Here is a 20789-nt window from a genome sequence, read left to right as displayed (position 1 = left end):
ATATATCGACAGCAATCACTTCCAAGGTAAGCAGGGTAGCTACTTGGCGCCATGCATACAGCCCTCCTCCGATACAAGGCACCGAAGTCCCGATCGAACGCCCTTCTTGTTTCAGCCAGGGTCACTCCGATGTCTCCGAGTCCGAAGACCACACAGTCACCGATATGAGAGACACATACTGTAAGGCACAAGATGAACCTCAGAACCTTGATGACAAGCTACGTACTCTAGTGACTCTACTAAACATCAATTTGTGGGTGCAGATGAGATTCTAACCTCTATCATGGTGGTGGCGGATTCCTGTGACCGCTTCACGTCTCTAATGTAAAGCCTCGGATCTGCCTTCACAAATATCTGACGGAACTCCGAGAGCGTGCGCTCTTTACCATTGAAAAGTGACATCATGTCAACGTCGTAAAGCACAGATGCAAGAGACGGTGAGTGGTCTTGAACAATTTGATCGCAGATGAGGATGCGGCTGCGCTTTGCGTCCATAGCTGGAACAATCTGTCGCACAATCTCGACACAAGCGTCATCTGGCCAATCGTGAAGGATATGGCGAAGATGGTAGACCGCAGCGCCTGTGTGTAAAGACCAGTTAGACTATAATGCGAGCATGTAACTATGACTGATGATACGCAATAGAAACATACCTTTGATCGGTTGAGTGTTGAAGAAGTCGTGCTGTTGCAGAGTCAGATCTAAGTCGCCTCTAGGATCTCTCGTATCAGAAGACACGGCATGTTTGTCCTGGACCACACATCGGAGACCTGAATCAGGGAAGGCCTCTAAAATCTTTCGGCTAACCTGACCAAGGCCACCGCCAACGTCAACAATGAGGCCTCCGTCAGCAACCAAACTTTCCCAAGGATATAATCTCGGGATTTCGCCCAAGCTGTTGATAGTGACAGCTTTCATAGCCTGATTGAAGTTGTCACCACGTTCGAGGTCGATGTTGGCAATGTAGTCCCAATAAGTGCCCTCGTAGCCAAAAGCCAAGTTGAATCCGCAGGAGTCGCCAGGCTTGGGATTGCGAAATCCGCTCTGGCGTAGGGCGTCCGGCTCTCGACTGGCAGATCGGAATCCCTCGCCCAGGCGATGGAGAAGGAGATGATGCATGCCCGGGCCCTGCATTGCCCACGAGATGGACGTGTGGCTGTAGTAGCCCGGCTCAGGTTCGTTAAATACAAAGTTGGTCATTACGACACGCATGATACGAGCCAGCAGGCTCTCTTCCACAGAGAGACAGTCGGCCAACTCCTTTCTCGAGATTCGACCATGTTGTGGAATGTTGTCTCCTACCTTCAGGTCTAAGACGACTTTCAGGCATGCGCAGAAGTGAAACTGAAATTGCTGTTAGACACTAAGATACTGACATGCGGCTAATATTGTGGTGAGAGCGACTGAGAAAAAAATGTAGTTCTTACCTGTAGAGAACTGAGAAACAAACTTGTTCCGGGATCCAATGTTGTTGCCAGGATCTGGCGTGCAAGTTCGACGATTCTTGCCTTCTCTTGCACCGCTTTGTTGCTCTTGAGAGCTACCTTTGAAGAGATACTGGGTAATAGTGAAGGCTCTGGAATGCCCTCTTTCTCCAAGGCTTTGCTGTACGCCGCCATGCATTGCACAAGCTCTGCTCCTAGCTTTTCATATTGGCTGAGAGCGAAACCATCACTCCTGGAAAGGGTGAATGGTTTCGGGACGATCGGATTGATGATAGCGTTTTGGGCCAGCATTGTGTACAGAAAATCTAGAATGGGCTGTTCTAAATGAAGTAGTGTCTAGTCAACTTGATATCGCGGTGTTGACGTGACACACATATGGTCACATGAAGAGCAAATTCAATATGTAAGTTAAAGATCCAAGATCTTTTATTTATATATCTACGAATGATGGCTTCTCCTCGTACTCCATCGCCAACAAACTTCGGGGCAGGATGATATCTCGATTTCGGAGCACACGAGCAGTTCAGCTTCGGAGTACTTCTACGATTGAGCTTCGGAGAGCGTCCACAGTTCTCCGTCGTTGAGCTTCGGAGGCAGACACTAGTCTTGGTGTTTCTTGTCTAAGTCAAGAATCAACAAGGCCTGAGCAAGGAGTTCCATTCTCTGTGTCCTGTCGGCGGTAGACAATCCTCTTGGACAATGATAACTAAACTTGCGCGAATCAAGTCGCTTTGAAACAGTACTAATTGTAGTGTAATCATTACCAGAGTATTGGGAAACCCCTGCTTCACCCTCCCGTCAGTGTGAGAATGTTCCATTGCTTCCTAATCTTAATTTTCATTGGGTTCTAGTCTAGCTCGGGATTGCGTCAGATGCTATGAGCGGACTGTACTTTACCATATTGGGTAACCTTTTGCCGACCTCTAAATAAGCTTCCAAGCGCCGAACCATCCTCCGAACTCTGAGAGAGTGGATTCCATCCTTGGAGTCCTTGTAGGGCGTCAGACGAAGGGTACATTACGGGGTCTATCCCAGGCCACCATGCTAGTTGCCCCTCACCGAATGCAGCTCGGAGCTCACGCCGGCACCTTTCACCGACTCCGAGGCCGATCGAAAACTCAATTTGGCTACCGGGACACTCTTTGGACCGTACCAGGGCTCCCGCATCAGCTGAAGGAGCTTAAAAAAAAAAAGTTAGTAAACAGTTCATCCGTGGTGCCTTGACTCTGCGGAAGAAAGTGTTGACAATCAGCCCGCCGGGGCAATTATTCGGGTCCTAGAGCCCTGTGGAACTGTACCTTAACGTAGGAGTACCTCGGGGATTGAACTTGTCCGCCAATCTTTGCGTCGACAGGCCCCCAGCTAGGTGGCAAAACATGTACAATACAACGTCGTACAACCACCCACTTGGTCCGGCCCAGCTGTGCGGGATCTGATTTTGACTCAGGGAGGAGACCGAATCTGCGGCAGGCAGAGAAAGCATGCCGGACAAGTGAGTCGGAAGCTTCACGCCCTTGCCGAGGAACTCTTCAAGCTAGCCGATAGGCTCGCACTTGCGCAGACCGAGGCAGGTCAAGAAAATGAATAGCTTTTCGTCAAGTTCTGACTCAAAGGAAGCAAGGTCATTGGACTGGGAGGGATGTTGGGCGTACGTGGCCGCCGAGCAAGTCCGCCGAGCGCGAGGTAGAACAAGCGGAGATAAATAATAGCGAGGTGGCGGTAGGATCCAAGTCGGTAAAGAGCGCCGAATAGCTGCTTCAAACGGCACAAAACTGCACGGCATAAAAGTGCAACTCATCAAACCAACGAGCTGTGACAGTGCGAGTCATTGATCTCAGCAAGGGAAGACTTGCGGTCAATAGAGACATACCATGAATTTGGAAAGAAGCACCTGGTTAGGACATCAGATGGTGTCATGAAGCCCTCCTAAGGCCAGCGAAACTGTGTCTGGATTCGTTGGTAAACCTTTTCCATAAGCTTCTTCCCTTGTCTGGACAGGAGACTTGGGAAGTGTGACCCATTCGCAACTACACTCGTTGGAGGGGGATCTGGCATGTATAATAACTCCAACATTCAACCCCCCGAATATCGAGTCACGAATAGCATCTCCACCGCTTCCTCATCCCCGGGACCCTCAACCAGTCCCACTCTTAGCTCATTATTCAGGATACTGCATGTTTCTTCTAGATCATAGACCAGCTTTCCATGTCAATTGCTTCCATGGCTTCTAGATCTCCTACATTTTTCAGAGTCGACAATACGAGCAATTCGTACATCAGGAAATCCGCCTCTCAAAGCGCTCGGCGAAGTGCGTGCGACCGATGCCGCGCTTACAAACTCCGTTGCGTATGGCCATCGGACGAGATCCCATCGCCCGAGCGCAATGAAGCATCATTGATGCCATGTGCGCGATGTGTCAAAGCAGGCGTCGAGTGCGTTCGTGTGGCGCACGCACGTAGGTCGCCAACTATTCGCCCCAGTGGCTATGAACGTCGGCTGGCGCGACCTCCTCCCTTGTCACCACCCGCCTCCAACCAATCTGCCAACAATCGCCGTACTTTTGTCTCCGGAGTGGTAGCCAAATCATATCCTGACAAATCAGCCTCGCTCAGCGTTTACTCCTCACCTTTGTCGGCACACCCTTCCAGGGAGGACTGCACCACAGGACAGATGCCAAGCACTGTTTCTCCAATGGAATATCAGCACAGCAATGTCTTCGCGCCATCATCATCAGATGCGCCGGCCATGTCGACAAAATTCCCGCCACTCCTACCAATGAACAGGGATGAGAGGACCGGGCCTGATGTATCTTACGGCCTTGGTGAATTTGACCTTGAAATGATGACATCTGGCTCGCTGTTGGATGCTATGCTCGACGACGATCTAGCGTCGGCAAATCGAAATGGTGAACCTGGGGAACCCACTGACGATCAGGTTCGGGATTCTGATCAAAATGTCCGTCAAGTCAAAGGGACTACCGGCGCCACAACATGTTCCAAAACAAAAGGGCCACCCAAAACAAGGCACGAATGTCTGCACCGACTTTCCCGTCTCAATTTGAAACTTTTGGACTGCCTGAGTGCTGCGGAGGACCATCCTATTGCTCTTGAAGACATCTTGGCCTATCAGTCTCCTTGCGATACACCAGAGACAAAACCATGCAAAAACATCATAGGATTCCTCCTGGAGAGCTCCCAGGAGTTTTTGGATGCAGTTGAGGGATTGAAAGATTTGATGGAACGTCAAGAAAAAGAGTCGTCATACGACTCGAATCAAAATTCGGAGGATTTCCTGGTGGACTCACTTGATACGTCCGTCTTCTTCAACAATCAGACAAGGAACAAACCCCAGAACGATGATGGGGATACTATCTACAGCCAGTTTTCGGGAACCACGTTGCACCCACCTGGTGGCGAGAATATGCCTGGCAGCACAACTTCTTCACACCCCAGGCGGCCCGGTGGCCACTGCAGCGGTCCGACAACATTGACCATCATGACGTGTTATATTTGGCTGTTTCACGGTTATGAGGCAGTCTTCGCGGCCATTCACGACTCCCTACTATCACAGAACCAGCGGCGCAAAAACCGACGGACAGCCCTGTCAGGGCACGAAGGGCGCATTGGGGACCCACAAGACGCGCAGCAAATGTCACCGCAATCAAAAAGCCGGAAAACAGACTTAGCAACTTCTCTACTACCCAATGTCCGCATAGGGGGATTCCAGCTGGATGGACACCCTCACTTGCAGATCGAAATGCTCATCTATATCAGTTGTCGGATCTTGAACCAAATGGAAAGTGTTTTAGGTATTAAACCAAAACCGGCGGATAGTGACACAACGGAATCAGGAACGATTTCGATTGCTGATCGCGAAAAGAGTTTCTTAGATCCAAGATGCACGCCGACGTTGTTGCGTTCACTGCTGTGCGCCGCGGACGGTGATGAGGACGATTGCAGTACCTCAGCTCCAACTACTTTGATCGAGGGCATAGTGAAGAAAATCAGGCGAATGCTAGATATTAAGTAATAAGACAGAATAAAAAGGCACTTTATAGAATGCTAAATGTTGCTTCTGAAGAGTCTTTCTGGAACTGGACTTGAATGCAATAAGTCAAGTCAAGACCATGCATTTCCGTAGGATAGGCGAACCTGCGCAAGTATGGTCCAAGCGTAATGATGTTTCAAAGAAAATGCGCTGTCATTAGCTGGAAATAGTCGTGTTGATTGTTATGTCCACAGACACAAATAACGTAAACTACCTACTTAGGCATACAAGACACGTCTATAGACATAAGTGCTTGGATAGAAATACACAGGGACGTAAGGATTTCAAGCTCGCTTATATACAAAATATGCTGCAAAAGTATCTGGTCAGCTTCTATTTGCCCTTTACGCTGCTGCACTCCTTCCTAAAAACGGACTAGAATCCGTCGGCGGCGCAGCAGAAGTTAGGCGGCTTGCACTATCCCTTATTACCCTAAGCATCCTTGCAGGCCACTAGGGAAAGTCAACATTAAACGTATCTCTACAGTAAATGTTTAGCCTAGATCTTACTTAAGACTAACAAGACTTAAACTGCATAGTAATTTAGAAAAGAGGTCGCTAGGATAGAGAAAGATAAGTAAAGCGTCTAGTGCAGTATTACAACCTAACAAGCTACAGGTAACGCAGCCCTACTAGGTAGGGCGCAGGCAGCACAGCATTTGTATAGATAAGAAACAGGATTATATAGGCAACTTCTTAGAACAGAAGAACTAGAGAAGGTTACATATAGATAAGAAGGACTAATAGATAATAAGCAGTCTTATTACAACTTAACAAGCCACAGGTAATACAGCCCTACTAGACTAGGTAGGGCGCAGGCAGCACAGCATTTATATAGATAAGAAATAGGATTATATAAGTAACTCCTTAGAATAGAAGAACTAAAGAAGGTTATATGCAGATAAGAACTAATAGATAATAAGCAGTCTACACTAAAGACTAATACTTAGATTATTAGTCTTAGGATAAAAACTAACTTTAAGATATTAGTCTTAGTAATAAACTAAGAATAAAGAAGCTTATCTATAAAAATACCTATAACGTAGTTGATAAGCGAGCTGCCTACACAAGCGAGCTGCCTACCTTAACAGAATCTAACTAAGCTGCACGCAAAAATCCGTTACGAATTTGTTAAGGACTCCTAACAATTTTATAACAGAATATTGCGTGCATCTCACATAGATTCTGTTAAGGTAGGCAGCTCGCTTGTGTAGGCAGCTTGCTTATTAACCACGTTATGCTAAATTAGATATATCTTTATAACTAAAAGAGATATAAGTAAACAGTTTTTATATTTAGAGTCCTTATAATTTTAGCTGTAGAATGGTGTATAACTTATGTGCATACCTTGTATATAAGGACTTATAGATATACTAGTCTACATACAGACTAGTAGAAGCATTTTAGGCTAGCCCTTTATACTAAGGACTTTAGCCCTACATACTAGATAAATACACTATACTATAAGCGTATTTTATATATAATAATATATATTAATAATCTAGGATTTTATCCCTTAGGCAGAATTATAAATAGAAGGAATTTCCCTCTCTATTTACCTTAGACTTAAGATTTTATGTATGCAAGCAATATACAACCTTTCTACCTACACCTTATCTACCTTATCTTATCCCTATCTAAGATATTCTATCTTATCTACCTACCTTATTCTTACTAGTTTTAATTTAAACTTTTTAATGCAACCTAATATAGTATTAGCATTATAAGAAATTAGAAAGTAAGTTTAATAATATTACAACCTTACAAGCTATAGGTAATACAGCCCTACTAGGCTAGGTAGGGTGTAGGTAGTACAGCATTTATATAGATAAGAAACAGGATTATACAAGTAACTCCTTATAATAGAAGAACTAAAGAAGGTTACATGCAAATAAGAAGGACTAATAGATAATAAGCAGTCTACACTAGAAACTAATATTTAGATTATTAGTCTTAAGATAAAGACTAACTTTAAGATGTTAGTCTTAAGAATAATACTTAAGGATATAAGGATATTTGTTTTATATAAATAGATTACTTTTTATAGCTCTTTAGCAATTAACTTTATAATTATCCCTTTAGATACTTTTAGTACCTTTTACTAGTAACTAATATTATAAGCCCCTTATTAAGTATATAACTAATTACTATATCCTCTAAAGACTTAATCCTTTTAGTATAACTTATAGCACTATTTAATAGCATTGTTGCCTTAGCTTCTGCTAATAGATACTACTATAGAAAGCTAGCTATAATACCCTACTATTTAACTAGTTATAGATTTCTACCTTTATAAAGTAGTAAAATCATTTTAACTTCTAAAATAGCAAACAATTCTAAAGAATATGTTTATTAAGGTCCTAAATAAAGGAATTAACAAGGACCTAGAGATTCTTCTAAACCTAGACGTATTTAACACCCTACACTTCTACAAGCTCTATAAGGAAAAAGACCAGTTGGTAGAGGTTGTAAACCAAGCGCAATCCGCAAGGGAGAGAACTACCTATCTAACGTTTAGCTACAGTAAGCATGCTTGCCCGGGTTGGGTCTTCGCCGTCAACAAAATCAAAATAGTCGTCGCCAATCTTCTTTGTCATTATGATATGAAATTAGTGGAGGGCGTAAATGGGAGGTATTAAAACCCAGCTTTTGTTGATCAGATGAGTACTTTTAAATCTCTTGCTGTTTTCGAAGGACGTGAGATAAGCTGACGCGAACCTTGACTCTTAGAGTGTCCCTAACACTTCAAAGACTTTAACGGTTAGAAAAGTACAAGGTGACGTTAGGAAGCAGACTCTGTAAAGACTTAGAATAGTCTGTCTTTTGCTATAAGTCTGGTTTGCCTTGATTACTAATAGGTAGTCTTGCAAGAGATATTGTAACAACCGTATTATTGGGCCTGCTTTGCACCATGAATTGCATTAATTTGTTCTTATTAAGGCACTAGAATATAACTGAATTCCCTAATGTGTATTCTAGTGAATGCGCCAAGGTAGGGCATAACTATTACTGGGAGGCAACCTGCATTTTTCACCGATAGGGTTGATATCTGTAGGTAATCTAATATAGTAATATGATTGGCATTTCTATTGATTCTTTTCCTATCCTTTCTGAAAAGATGTTTGCCTATTAGAACAGGGTATCTGTTATGGTTATATGATAGTTAACTTACTGCTAAGTACATATATCTAGAAAAGCTAAAATCATTTATCAACCACCAGCCAGGCATAATGAAGCTCTGTTGTGATGGCCTCGTGTAAGTCAAGCCATATACATGGATCGATCCGAGAGTCTGGGCCTGCAATAACAGCTCTACCGGGTCTCCCCTGGTCCTCTCCACACCACGCTACTCCGATCCGCACCAAGCGGCTGCTGATCTGCGAGATCTACGCCCTTTCTGGAAGCAATAAAACCCTTCTGATCTTATAGCAGTACCCTGCAGAGATGGTTTACAGTCAACCTCGATGACAAGCTGGTGTAGAAGTGAAAGTTCCCATGGAAGAACCCGACTTCTTCTCATCTAAATAACGCAGCAATTCATATGCTGGAGTAACACTCGGGCGGAGAGGGTGGCGTGTTTTCAAAATTATTCGCACGCAAGGGGGCCGGCTTGGAATGACCGGTGTGGCCAGCTAGCGGACCCGTATTTGAATGTTCGTTGAACGCAACCCATATGTCAACAATTCGGTGGTTCGTGAGGCGGGCTAGTATACAGGGATGATTCGAGGGAGGGGGATGGGAGCTATGCTTCTGTGGATGTGGCGATCCGGCGGAAAGACGCCTCAGAGTTAGCCGTTTTCCATTACTTACATTCCCTTGATGTGGCAGATGTGTCTGAATTTCCCACCAACCGGCCTTGAAAATGAGCTCTGCGACATGCCCGCGATTTCCCTCAAAACGTTCCGCGCAGCTGTTTCTGCGTCGCCAGTCTGTCCGTTTATGGACCCTTTCTCCCCCCTTCCTCCTCCCCCGCTTCCCTGTTGAGGCTACTGTCTCTGTATCTGATCAATCTCAGTATAGTGTGATGGCGTTCAACGCTGCATCTTCGATTATGACTTATGTCCAATCCAAAGCAACCAAAGTGGCTTTCTGCATTCTGATATTTATTTGGGGTATCTGGATGTTCTCCGTCGAGGTACGACTTCTCCGGGACATGAATGAGACGCCAAATCTGTTATCGACAGGAACCGAGTCGGAGAAAACGAATCGATACTTCGCTGCTGATACTGCATTAATAGGGCTTTGCAGTGAAACTGTTGAACCGACCGGATTATCGATGGGCAAGTGGAGACGATAGCATAGCTAGGCCAATTAGATCACACGGATTTGTCTCCGTCAGAGTGGGTCCGTCTGGCCAGCCATATCACGGTCTTCGTCGATTGCTGCCCTTGACTTAGAACCTTCCTTCTGCAACCCAAGCAACCGGCGGATACCCTCACTTTATTGAGCCGTTCGTTTTCACTAGAGTGATCCTGTGATACCAACGGAACCAAAATGGACGGACGGACTTTGGCTGCGCTGCCACAGCGACTGCGGACCAAGCAAAACGTCCATCTGTGGTGGAGTTGGCAACGCACGCAATAGACCTCAAACCTGCTTGCGCCTAGCCATTGAGATCGGCGCTGAGGTCATATTTCAATGCGTGGCGCAGCGTTCCGAAGAAAACCTTGAGGCACTCCAGCACAGCTTCATCTGCACAGCTTCATCTGCACAGCTTCATCTGCCCAGACATATGGTGGGACATTGAGAAGCTGATAGAGTCGATGGGCGAGCTTTGCCCTGACATGCACATCTCGCCGTGCCATGAGAACCCCCGGATATCGAACGCATCGTGCCCCTCACGCCACGGCACTGTAAGGAGCGGCCACATTACAACAACACCTTCAGTACGTTCGTTGCCAACAATCTTGCTGCTTGAAGAGTTTCTATAGTCGACGTGACACCAGAAAATCCGCTGCTGTTGCGCCATTCCGATAGCCACATAGTGTGGGACTGCCGCATTTCAGGCGAGCTGACCACGCCGCGCAAGGCATTGTTTCGCGCGTTGCCGCATAACAAGACTCTCCTAGCCATCGGCGAGGAGATATTCAATTTCGGGGGACCCCAGGGTGGGAACTACGTTGGCATCACTTACGTGCCGAGTACGACTGGCTAACATACTTAATGGGGCACGCCCGCCCGGCAAATGGAGATGCATACCGCCGAAATTCGCCGCATAAACGCGGTAGCGTCGGAACCCACCACCAATATCTACGTTAGTTGCGGCGACCAGGCAGCTATCCACACTTTCCGCGACCTCATGGCAGCTGATAACTACACTGTTCACGACAAGTGGACTTTGCTGGCGGACTGACCTGAGTTACTAGACATTGTAGACCATTTACCGTTCGACTAGAAGGGTGTGATCGAGTGCAACGTGCTTGTGCGCGGCCGGTACTTCCAGGGGAATCTCATCTCCACCATATCATCGCTGGTAGTGTATACGCGGACTATGCACCAATCGGATCTCTTCAAGACGTACATCTATAAGGATACTCAAACCTGGGTCTTGGATCGGATCTACGTCGAGCCCCCTGATTATAGAGGGGGATGAGTGTCCCAAGGAGCTTGTGATTGATGGCCAAGATATCATGGACGCCATCCCGTAGGGTGTAGTAGATGCGGCTTCCTTACGATTTAAATTTGAGAGCAATTGAGTTTACTGCCTTGAATTGTATTTGCCGTCAAATCTTTATCGTAACATGTTGACACTGGGAAAAAAGACTTGTCTCGAGTAGCTGCATGAAAATACGCAACAAGCCTGCCATCACTGGTGAACCTCTTGAACAAAAGACTCGGCACCCACACCAGTGGCATATAACCAAGCCATCTCAGTACAATAGTAACGGCGACATAACAATGGATTTCAATTTGTAAATTGGTGTCTATCGGGTAATGTAAACAACTATGCATATGTTGACCTCGTGCTAAGACCGATGAAATAACCTTGACGACCAGGTAGTACATGCGTCCCCAGCCATGCTCAGTGGTTGTGAAACAGAATATTCTTACTGTCTTTAACATTGACCATGGTGTATTCCGCCATTATTGGGTCTTTGTTGGACGCGGACAAGGTCACAGCAAGCAGATTAGGTTCTGTCCACGTAGCACGCAGTCCACGTGATTCGAGGCGCTCCCACCAGTCGAGGAAAATCTTCGATGTCAAACCACTGCTGGGAAACAAGTGGATTTCGATCATTAGCTGACCAATAGGCAACTCCTCGCCGGCAGCAGAAAAGTCGCGGTGCAGGCCGTCCAAGGCATCGAACTCTGCTACCTCAATATCCATCTTGAGAATGTCGCTAGAGAATTTATTAGAACGATGCTCGGGGTTCAGTTCAAGATCCAGAAGAAGACTTACATGTAGGTATGGCCGTTCATCTTCATCAAGTCGGCAATGCTGTAAAAGGGAGGTGTCTTGGTCTCATCCGTCTTGCCAGCAATGCCAACCTGCTTGAAATGGGCTCGATCACGATTGTTGGGCTCAAGCTGCTCCCCAAAGTCAACGACAGAGAAGTCGTAGGCCCAAACCACGCAGTTCGTGCGGCTCAGCATCTCCTGTTCTGCAAAGAATCGTTTTATCAGCGTCCACGTAATTATCTGCTTAATATGAAAGTGGGCGGGGGGGGGGGTCACAGCGACTAGGCAAGATACTTACCAAAGCTAGACTCATCACGAACGCCAAACGAGTAGATGATACACTCCCGATTCTTGGGGTACTTCTCGTATCGTGACATGCCGCATACCCATTTTCCACCGTCTCCCATGCGGCCAATGCGCTCTACATCCCAAGGACAGTTGTAAGCTGCCGGAGCAAAGTCCCAAATGGTGTACGGATTGATCGCGTACGAGTCGAGGTCGGTTGCAGGGAACCTGAGCAGGAAAATTGTTTAGCAACGTTGCATAATGAAGGAACGAAAAACAAAGGCATAGCCAGCCGAACACGCCGTGTGTTTGGAAGACATTTGAGAAAAGGATTGCTGGAATAGCGAGACTTAACTTACAGGGGCATCTGGGAAACATCGCCGTAGTCCGCAGCAATCATTTCATGACGTTGCTTCACCGTCTTGGCCCAGAAGCTCTCGGAACGAGCCATGAAAGTCGCCAGGGACTCTCGGCTATTGTATCTGTTGACAAAATTGCCGACCTTCGAGCTTGCCCAGTTACTCACTTGCCCGCTGGGCTGTGAGAATCGCAAAAATGCCAGAACAAGCATGGCCACAGCCGCTAACCAGAGCATCTGGGAGACGCGACGATTGTATTTTACCTCCATGTCGGTTTGCGGCACCGGGTCCCGTCTGTCGTGATGATATCCGCTTCGAGGTTGAGGGGGGAGATACAGTCTTGCTCTCTGCAACCTCGCGCAATGGCTCAAAATATCGGCTGTAGAGGAAAGGAGCACGTTTTCCCGGCCAGCCCGATAAGTTGAAAGCTATTTATCAGAAGTGATCCAGGATTGAAGGGACTTTTACGTTCAATGGAAGTACTGGTTTACGAGGTGAGACATTGCTTTTAGTGTCCAACACATCGTTCCCTAAAGCGTTCCTAGTGTCCACGCCATGCCGCATAGTGGCTTGGGAATCAGGGAGAAGAATATTGACAGGCCCATGCGGAGCGCGCTACTACACTAGGGAGAGTCTCCAAAGACGCCCTTAATACCTTTCAGATGTAGCGTCGTACTATAGGTGAGGAGGAGACTTTTTGTAAGACAATGCGGTGTTGCTAACAGATCAGTGGGCCAACAGACCGCAAATGGGGATCTGTGATTGTGGCGAGTGCTAGCAAGCCGAGATTCAAGGACAAAGCTTGACATATTACCCTGTGTGGAACAAATTGTGGCTTAATGAAAACGGCAACATTGCTTGATGTGTTAGTCTTGTGGCTTTTAGCATTCCAGCTTTCCAACCTTGGATTCCATGGCAAGAAAGAATGAGAACACATGAATACTGTGAATTGTTTGCAGTTAAGATAACACTATCCCTTGCATGCCTTTTCGAACCATCCATCATTCTTACTAGACTGGTAAATAACGCTATTAATACAGCCCTTCTAGCAGACTGCTGCAGTCTAATAGAGATAATAAGCTGCGTAGTAATAGGGATTACTAAAGTAGTAACAGTAGGCTATATACAGGACAAACAAAAGATGGATCCTAGCAGCAAATGAATGTGCAGCCTTAGTCAGCTAATGTAAGAAGTATTAGTTAGTTAGGTATAGCAACCTAAAAGTAGGCCTTTCTATATTAAAATTAAAACCTAGTTTAGATGTAGTATAAGAGTATAGCTAAATAACTAAAACGCCTTAAAGGTAGCTTTAGTAAGAAGGTTTTTAATTTTATTAATAAAGCTTATAAAGGCATTTAGGTGTTCTGCATTACGCAATAGCAAGCATCTAGTGGCGTCTGCGCGCAGATTGCTGTTACAGTCGGCTTTCTGTGGTAGTGTCTATTAGCAGAAGCTGAGGCAACGAAGCTAGGGAACAATGCTACAAGTCGTGCAGAAAGGATTAGGTCTTTAGAGGATATAGTAATTAGTTGTATACTTAATAAGGGGTTGTAACGTTAGTTACTAGTAAAGGGTGCTAAGAGTATCTAAGGGGATAATTATAAAGTTAATTGCTAAAGAGCTATAGAGGTCTGTCCTTAAGTTTATCTAAGTTTATCCTATATATAAGTCCTATATGCCTGTTGCTAAGGTTCTAGCTTACACCTATTTACTAGTAATCTAGGTGTTGTATAAAGTAATTACTTAAAGTAGGGTGCATAAGCGCTTACATTGTAATCAATTGTGCTTATATATAATTAGTTGCTTACTTCTTTATCTCTATATAACTTTATATTATAGTTCTTTTGCGCTAGAGGAGTACACCCTAGTTTCCTGTGTTTGCAGTGTATAACTTGTTTGTAACTGCTAGGTGCCCTATAGGGGTGTCCCTTAGTCCTATTATATTTAATAGGTTGTAACATTAGGTCTCTTCTCTAAAGGTTTAGTCCCTAAACTACATAAGTAGGTTAGGTCCCCTGCCGTCCAGGCTAGGATGGCGTCAAGTGTTCTTCTTTTGTACTAATAAAATGTTGCACAGCAATTCCCTTACTAAGGGCTCTTCTACACAATGTTACCTAAAGCTTGCGCTTGAAATTAAGGAGCTTAGTTTTAAAGTTATACCTTGTTTATATTGTTAGTTGGCTGGTTGTTGCTGTAAGATGCTAGCTAGAAAATTGAAATGTTTTAAGTGCGTTTGCTGTAGTTGTTTCTATAATGCGTTAGTAAATGCAATTTATAAATGTAAGTATTCTCTTTTATTTTTATTTCCTTATAATGCTAATCTGTTTGCAATAGTAGATTGTCTTTTAAATAAGTCTAATTATCTTAAGTGTAAAGAGGAGTTAGAGGAATTAATTCTTTAATAAAGAGTAGATGCGCTTTATTAGGCTTAGGCTAAAATAGATAAGTTGCTTGTAAAACTAGAGCGTATTTGCAAGGCAAAGCAAATAGTGTTTAAAAAGGGTTAGGAGATCCTAGATAGTGAATCTGTAGATTCTGCTGCATTCTCTTCTAAGTTAGTTGTAGCTAAGGAGGTACAGGCTAGTAGCGCCTTTAGGGTTGTTAACTAGGAGGCAGTGTTTAAGGATTTAAAGTTAGCTAACTTTAACTTTAGTACTCCCTTAGCAGTACCTAAGAGTGTTAGAGGTTCTTAACTAGTTCCTATAAGTTGTCTTTGTGTTTATAGCCTTTCTATTTAATAAGATATTTATTATAACTATCTTTGTTCCTGTAGTTAATGATTTGTTTAACTTTATACTTTAGTTTGTTAGGTTCTATAATAATGCAGTCTTTAGTGTGTGATCTGCGTGGTGCTAGTTTAAGAAGTGTAATGTGAAAGACTAGGTGGATTTTTATTGTATTAGGTAGCTTAAGTTTGTAGTTAACTATTAAAACCTTTTAGATAATTTCAAAAGGTCTAAGTTTTTTATAGTCTAACTTGTTGCTAGGTTATTTGGTTTTAATATTTTGTTGTATAAGGTAGGCGCTATCTCCCTCTTCTAAGGATAGTCCTCTAATCCTTAAAGTATTAGCATACTTTTTTATTTGTTCTCTAACAAATTCTAAATCTTAGGAGACGTTTGTTTAGATTTTGCGTATTTTGTTGATTTTAGCTATAGCCTTTAGGGCCTGTAGTCCTTTGCGTAGTTCTCTATGTGCTGTAGGTTTAAATCTGTAGTTTAGGTAGAATAGGGAGTAGAGCGTGCTTTCTCTAACTGCGCTATTGTAGGCAAACTAGGCTATTAGTAATAGTAGTACTTAGTTGTTTTAGTTGTAGTTAATATAGCATTATAGATATTGTTTTAGTATCTAGTTAATTTGTTTAGTCTAACTATTAGTCTGTAGGTAGAAAGAGGTTAATAGTTTGTAGTCTACACTAAGTTGCAAAATTAGTAATTTCTAAAACTTTAAAGTAAACAGCTTATCTCTATCTAATACAATTTTGTTAGGTAATCTATAGTTGCTAATAATGTATTTTAAAAATGTATACATAAGGTCTTCTGCTATACTTGCTTCTAGGTATAGGATAAAGTAGGCGTATTTAGTAAGTTAGTCTATAATAACTAAAACGCTGTTGTAATAGACCTTTGTAAGTAGTTCTCTTAACTTAGGTAGTTTGATGATAAAGTCTAAAGAGATTAAGTGCTATGCTGCTAGGGGTGCTGGTAGTAGTTGAATTAGTCTGTAGGGCTTGTGCAGGCTGTTCTTGCTTTTTTTGCAGAGGTTGCAATCCTAGATTGCGTCTGCTACATCTTATTGTGTTACTTGCTGGTTGTAGTGTTGTTGTATTTGTTTCTAGGTCTTAGTAACTCCTTAGTAACTATATGCTTAAGCACTATAAATCTCTCTAATTATCTTATGCGTTATTTTATTAGTTGTACTAACTATAACTTGTCTAGTAATTATAAGGAGTTTTTGTGCTAGAATAAGGTCTTTATTCTTATCTGTCTTAAGGATGACTTATGTTTCCTTAGGGATAGGAACTTTGTGATCCGTCCTTCTGCTAAAAGCGTTAGCTCTGCTATTGTTAGTTCCTTTCCTGTAGATAATCTAGAAGTTGTATTCTAAGAGGAATTCTAACTATCTGACTTATTGTTTGTTTAGGTTTTTAGATGTTGTAAAGTGTGTAAGGTTCTTATGATCTGTGTATATAAGAACTTTGTGTTTTATACTAGATAGTTGTAGTCTTTATTTATAGAATGCTTTAATAATTGCTATAAGTTCTTTGTTGTAGATCTAGTAGTTTAATTTTGGTCTGTGAAATGCTTTTAAGAAGAAGGCATAAGGGTGTAGTCTTCCTTCTTTATTGCGTTAACTAAGTTATCTACCTATAGCAAAGTTAGAGGTGTTAGTCTTAACTTTAAAAGGTTTGTCTAGGTTAGGGATTTAAGTAATAGGTTCTAAGCTGACCTGTTGCTTGACTTTCTTAAATGCGTCGTTACGTTCCTTTATCTATTTAAACAGGGTGTCTTTTTGTGTAAGGTTTTAGATGCACTACATGTTTCCTATGTAACCTTTTAGGAATTATTAATAGAAATTAATAAATCCTAGGAATAACTAGACGTCTTTAACGTTTTAGGGTATAGGCTAGTCCCTAACTGCCTGTACTTTCTTTACTTCTATCTTAATTTATCCTAGTGTAATAGTATATCTTAGAAAATTGACTTTCTTGCTGTAGAATTTGCATTTCTCTGCTTCTACTAGTAACTTAGCGTCTTAAAGCTTCTAAAGGACTTTGTGTATGTGTTCCTTGTGTAGCTTGAGGGTAGGTGAGAAGATAAGGATGTTGTTAAGGTAGATAATAACAAATATGTTAATAAATTTGCTAAGAATGTGGTTAATTATTGTCTAGAAGGTAGTAGGTGTATTAGTAAGTCTAAAAGGCATAATAAGGTACTTAAAGAGTCCTTTGTGTGTTTAGAACGCTATCTTCTATTCTTTGCCTGCCTTTATTCTAATTAAGTTGTAGGCTCCTTTGAGGTCTAGGGCTGTGAACTACATTGCTCTGTATAGTAAATCTTAGAGTTCTAAGATAAGTGGTAGCAGGTAGCAATTCTTCTTTATAATGCTGTTAAGCTGTTAGTAGTTAATATATAGTTGTAGCTTGCTATTCTTTTTTAGTATAAACAGGATTAGATATCCTGCTAATAATTTAGAGGGTCTAATGTATCCTTTCTTAAGGTTCTTATTAAGGTACTTATTAAGTACCTTGCGTTCTATTTTATTTAGTCTATATATTAGATAGAACTTTAGGTAGGATCCTTTAATAAGAGGAATCTTATAATTGTAAGGTCTATGTTCTAGTAAGCCTGTTTCTAATTCTAGGGTAAATAGCTTTTTGTACTTCTAGTACTCCTCTAGAATAGCTAGAAGTAGATCTAATCCCTAATCTAATGCTGCTAGGGCTACTGTCTTAGGAGGCTGTATCTCCCTAAGATAGGCAATATATTTTATGTTCTTTATGTTTCTTATGTTGTTAAGAGGTACTTTAAAGGATTTGTTTAAGGCTTAGCTCTTGTAGTGCTGCTTAGTAACTAAATCTAACTATTAGAGTTAGCTAGTTCTCTAATCTATTTGTAGGTTGTACTTTTGTAACTATGTAATTCCTAGGATAACGTTAATATCTCCTATCTCTATAATATTAAATTAGAGTTCTTCTTTCTAGTTATAAACTTACAAAGGGAGGTGCACTATCTCTAAAACAATAAGTCTGCTACTATACTTAACTTATTCTCCTTTAACTGTCTGTAATGCATACAAGCGTTCTTTCTTTTGCTATAGTATCTATTATTTATTCACTAATTAGGGTAAGATAAAGTTTCCTTAGGCGCTGCTGTTAATAATTGCATGCATCCATTATCCTTAGATCTTAATGTCTAGGTCAAAATGTGCTGCATTGTAGGTTGCACATAAGGTCTTATAGGTTGTTGCTATATATTACCCTTTTGTTGTAGGCATCTTTAGTTTTTTAACTATTAAGTCCCTTTCTTCTATGCCTTCTGCTAGGCCTTTGCCTTAGCTTTAGAATAAATAAGGCATTTGTTATGTTTGCATTCTTACTATCCCTTATTATTATTATAGCACAATATAGGGTATTTAGGGTCTAAGGTAAAGGTTGTAATGTTTCCTTCCTTATAGTATTGCATTATCTAGAATAGGAGTTGTCTACATAAGTAGACATCCTAAATAGGTTCTTCTGTATATTATTAAGGGTAGAAGTAGAACTTCTTCTTACCCTTTCTATATGTCTTGCAGTTATTGTTTAGACATTCTACCTAAAAGAGGTCTATATAGTCCTTGTAGTTAGGGTTTAGTAGGGGGTAGTCTTTAGGTATAAGTAGTGTAGGTAGATAGTTCTTTTTGTATGCTGTCCTATAGAACTAGACTAACTAGTTGTTATTCTTAGGGTAGATAATCTAGTATTCTAGTTGTTTTAGGGGTTCTAGGCTTTCTTCTTTAGAGCTAGATGTAATATAGGTTTTATAGTACTAACTAAAGATAATTCTGTAGTTAGGTGTTTCTTTTAAGTTGTAGTCTAAGCTGTTTAGCCCTTGCAGGTAGTTGCTTGCAGCGCGTTTGTATGCTTCTCTTTCTTAGGGGGTCTATGTTTGTAGATCTCTTAGGTTAGCAGCTGCAACTTAGTTAAGTGTAGTAATATTAATCTTGCTGTCTAGTGTCATTAGGCCTTAGAGGGCTAGTCTTTTAACTTCTTTGCATTATCCTACCTGGAGCATCTTGTTAAGTTGCTTATTGATTTTGCGTGTAAGCTTCTAACTAGGGCCCCTTTGTATTATTATAAGGGTCTTTAGTTGTTCTTAGGGTTTCTTTTTCTTAATGTTGTTATCCTTCTTGGTTTCTTTTCTTGCCTTAGGGATCCTTTAGTAGGCTGCAATCCTGCAGGCTTATTAGAGGATGTTAATACATTGTTATTAGTGTTCTTTAGGGGTTTTATAAATTCCTGTCTGTTTGTAGCCTAATTAGGTTATAGCTAGGGTTCTAGGGGTTTTAGGATACTATCCTGATTGTTCTTTGCTGTCTTAGTAGGTAAGGCAGTTGTTATTGTAGCATGCAGTCTATAAGAGTAAGGCGTAGGGGATGTTTTTGCTAGTAATATTAATTTATTAACCTTTCTTAGGTACTAGTTAGAATTGCTGCTTCTTAGGTTGTTAGCATTCTCTAGCTATGTGTCCTAGTTTGTTGCAGTTGTAGCACTTAAAGTCTTATGTCTTATTGTCTTTTTAGGCTACGCTAAGGTCTATAGGCCTGCTGTAGTGTCTATAGGCAGTGCTGTTACAATTTTAGTTGTTCTACTAGTAGTTTCCTTTAGGGTGCTTAGCTTACCTGTAGCGCTAAGGGTAGTTCTGCTAGAATTGTTATTAAGGTTGCTATTAGTATTTCTTAGCTAAGTTAGCTAGTGCTTGCTTCTTGCCTTTTTCTTTGCGTTATTTGTAGAGGCAGTTGTTAATTTTAATAGCAAGTTTAGCGTATTAAAGGAAATTATTAAGGTAATTAAGCTTAACAATCTTATCCTTAACTTCATCCTTTAGGTTGCTATAGAACATAAAGATCTTAGTATCTTTAGTAAGTTTAAGCTAAGCGTAGAGTCTTCTGAACTCTGCTGCGTAGGCAGTAGCAGACTTAGTCTAGCGCAGGTAGGCCAAGTCTCTTTCTGCTTGTTGTAATCCGTTAGGATCCTAAAATAGGGATTTTAAGGCGTCTTTAAATCCTTAGAAATTAGCAAATATATCCCTAACTTTGCTAGAACAATAGTTAAGGGTCTTATTATTAAGGTATTCTTTAAGGAAGGGCTTAAACTATTAAAGGGCTTATCCTTACAAGAAGGTTGCAGCATAGATAACTCTTTTAGTTCTGCTACAAAAGTTTCCTTAGTAGAAATTCTAATAGTTCTTAACTTAGATAAAGAATCCCTTAAGTGTTCCTAGGGTTCTATTATAAGTAATAGGTAAGTTAAGCTTAAGTTTCTTACGTCTATCTACAGGGGTCTAGATAATGTTAGCTATAGCTTGTAGGGTCTAAACCTCCTGCTAAAGGGATGTAACTTAGTCTGCTTTGTTCTTTAGAATCTTAGTTTATTCTATAAGTTTGTTAATAAGCTTTTAAGTAGTAGCTAGGTTGTTATTATTTTGTCCTAGTTTAGCGCAAATCTAGTTGTAGACTTTGCTAGTAAGAGAGACTTCTCTGTTAGTATTAGGTTA

The 20789-nt window shown here is 41.9% G+C and overlaps 6 protein-coding genes across 6 annotated transcripts; 4 read left to right on the top strand and 2 right to left on the bottom strand.

Moving 5' to 3' along the window:
* Positions 1-176: 176 nt before the first annotated feature.
* On the bottom strand, positions 177-1820 carry CDEST_05922 (Putative O-methyltransferase domain, S-adenosyl-L-methionine-dependent methyltransferase superfamily). The gene is made up of 3 exons (XM_062922081.1): positions 1428-1820; positions 654-1344; positions 177-581 (listed from the first exon to the last, which is right to left on the bottom strand). The coding sequence occupies exons 1-3, from the start codon at positions 1734-1736 to the stop codon at positions 247-249; spliced, it is 1335 nt and encodes a 444-aa protein (XP_062778132.1). The 5' UTR covers positions 1737-1820; the 3' UTR covers positions 177-246.
* Positions 1821-3650: 1830 nt separating this feature from the next.
* On the top strand, positions 3651-5474 carry CDEST_05921 (Putative zn(2)Cys(6) fungal-type DNA-binding domain-containing protein; the record flags this gene model as incomplete). The annotated part of the gene is made up of 1 exon (XM_062922080.1): positions 3651-5474. The coding sequence occupies one exon, from the start codon at positions 3651-3653 to the stop codon at positions 5472-5474; it is 1824 nt and encodes a 607-aa protein (XP_062778131.1).
* A 2362-nt stretch (positions 5475-7836) lies between these two features.
* On the top strand, positions 7837-8130 carry CDEST_05920 (Putative cytochrome P450; the record flags this gene model as incomplete). Its single annotated transcript, XM_062922079.1, has 1 exon — positions 7837-8130. One exon carries the CDS (start codon positions 7837-7839, stop codon positions 8128-8130), a length of 294 nt encoding a protein of 97 aa, XP_062778130.1.
* Positions 8131-9515: 1385 nt separating this feature from the next.
* Positions 9516-10646, top strand: CDEST_05919 (uncharacterized protein; the record flags this gene model as incomplete). The annotated part of the gene is made up of 3 exons (XM_062922078.1): positions 9516-9626; positions 10099-10381; positions 10423-10646. The coding sequence occupies 3 exons, from the start codon at positions 9516-9518 to the stop codon at positions 10644-10646; spliced, it is 618 nt and encodes a 205-aa protein (XP_062778129.1).
* Positions 10647-10676: 30 nt separating this feature from the next.
* Positions 10677-11084, top strand: CDEST_05918 (uncharacterized protein; the record flags this gene model as incomplete). Its single annotated transcript, XM_062922077.1, has 2 exons — positions 10677-10811; positions 10887-11084. 2 exons carry the CDS (start codon positions 10677-10679, stop codon positions 11082-11084), a joined length of 333 nt encoding a protein of 110 aa, XP_062778128.1.
* A 326-nt stretch (positions 11085-11410) lies between these two features.
* On the bottom strand, positions 11411-12915 carry CDEST_05917 (putative methyltransferase-like protein). Its single transcript, XM_062922076.1, has 4 exons — positions 12535-12915; positions 12189-12403; positions 11892-12093; positions 11411-11832 (listed from the first exon to the last, which is right to left on the bottom strand). The coding sequence occupies exons 1-4, from the start codon at positions 12801-12803 to the stop codon at positions 11514-11516; spliced, it is 1005 nt and encodes a 334-aa protein (XP_062778127.1). The 5' UTR covers positions 12804-12915; the 3' UTR covers positions 11411-11513.
* Between the last annotated feature and the right edge of the window lie 7874 nt (positions 12916-20789).

This window comes from Colletotrichum destructivum, chromosome 3 (genome assembly GCF_034447905.1).
Source record: "Colletotrichum destructivum chromosome 3, complete sequence".
Lineage (NCBI taxonomy): Eukaryota > Fungi > Ascomycota > Sordariomycetes > Glomerellales > Glomerellaceae > Colletotrichum > Colletotrichum destructivum.
This window is presented reverse-complemented; position numbering and strand designations above follow the sequence as displayed.

Excerpts from the sequence above, each read along its gene's own strand:
- CDEST_05922 (XM_062922081.1), bottom strand. The coding sequence starts at position 1,736 with ATGCTGGCCCAAAACGCTATCATCAATCCGATCGTCCCGAAACCATTC. Across the intron at positions 1,345-1,427 it reads TGTTTCTCAGTTCTCTACAG|TTTCACTTCTGCGCATGCCT; the intron begins GTAAGAACTACA and ends CAGCAATTTCAG. Across the intron at positions 582-653 it reads CAACACTCAACCGATCAAAG|GCGCTGCGGTCTACCATCTT; the intron begins GTATGTTTCTAT and ends CTTTACACACAG.
- CDEST_05917 (XM_062922076.1), bottom strand. The coding sequence starts at position 12,803 with ATGGAGGTAAAATACAATCGTCGCGTCTCCCAGATGCTCTGGTTAGCG. Across the intron at positions 12,094-12,188 it reads TCGTGATGAGTCTAGCTTTG|AACAGGAGATGCTGAGCCGC; the intron begins GTAAGTATCTTG and ends GATTCTTTGCAG. Across the intron at positions 11,833-11,891 it reads ATGAACGGCCATACCTACAT|CGACATTCTCAAGATGGATA; the intron begins GTAAGTCTTCTT and ends TAAATTCTCTAG.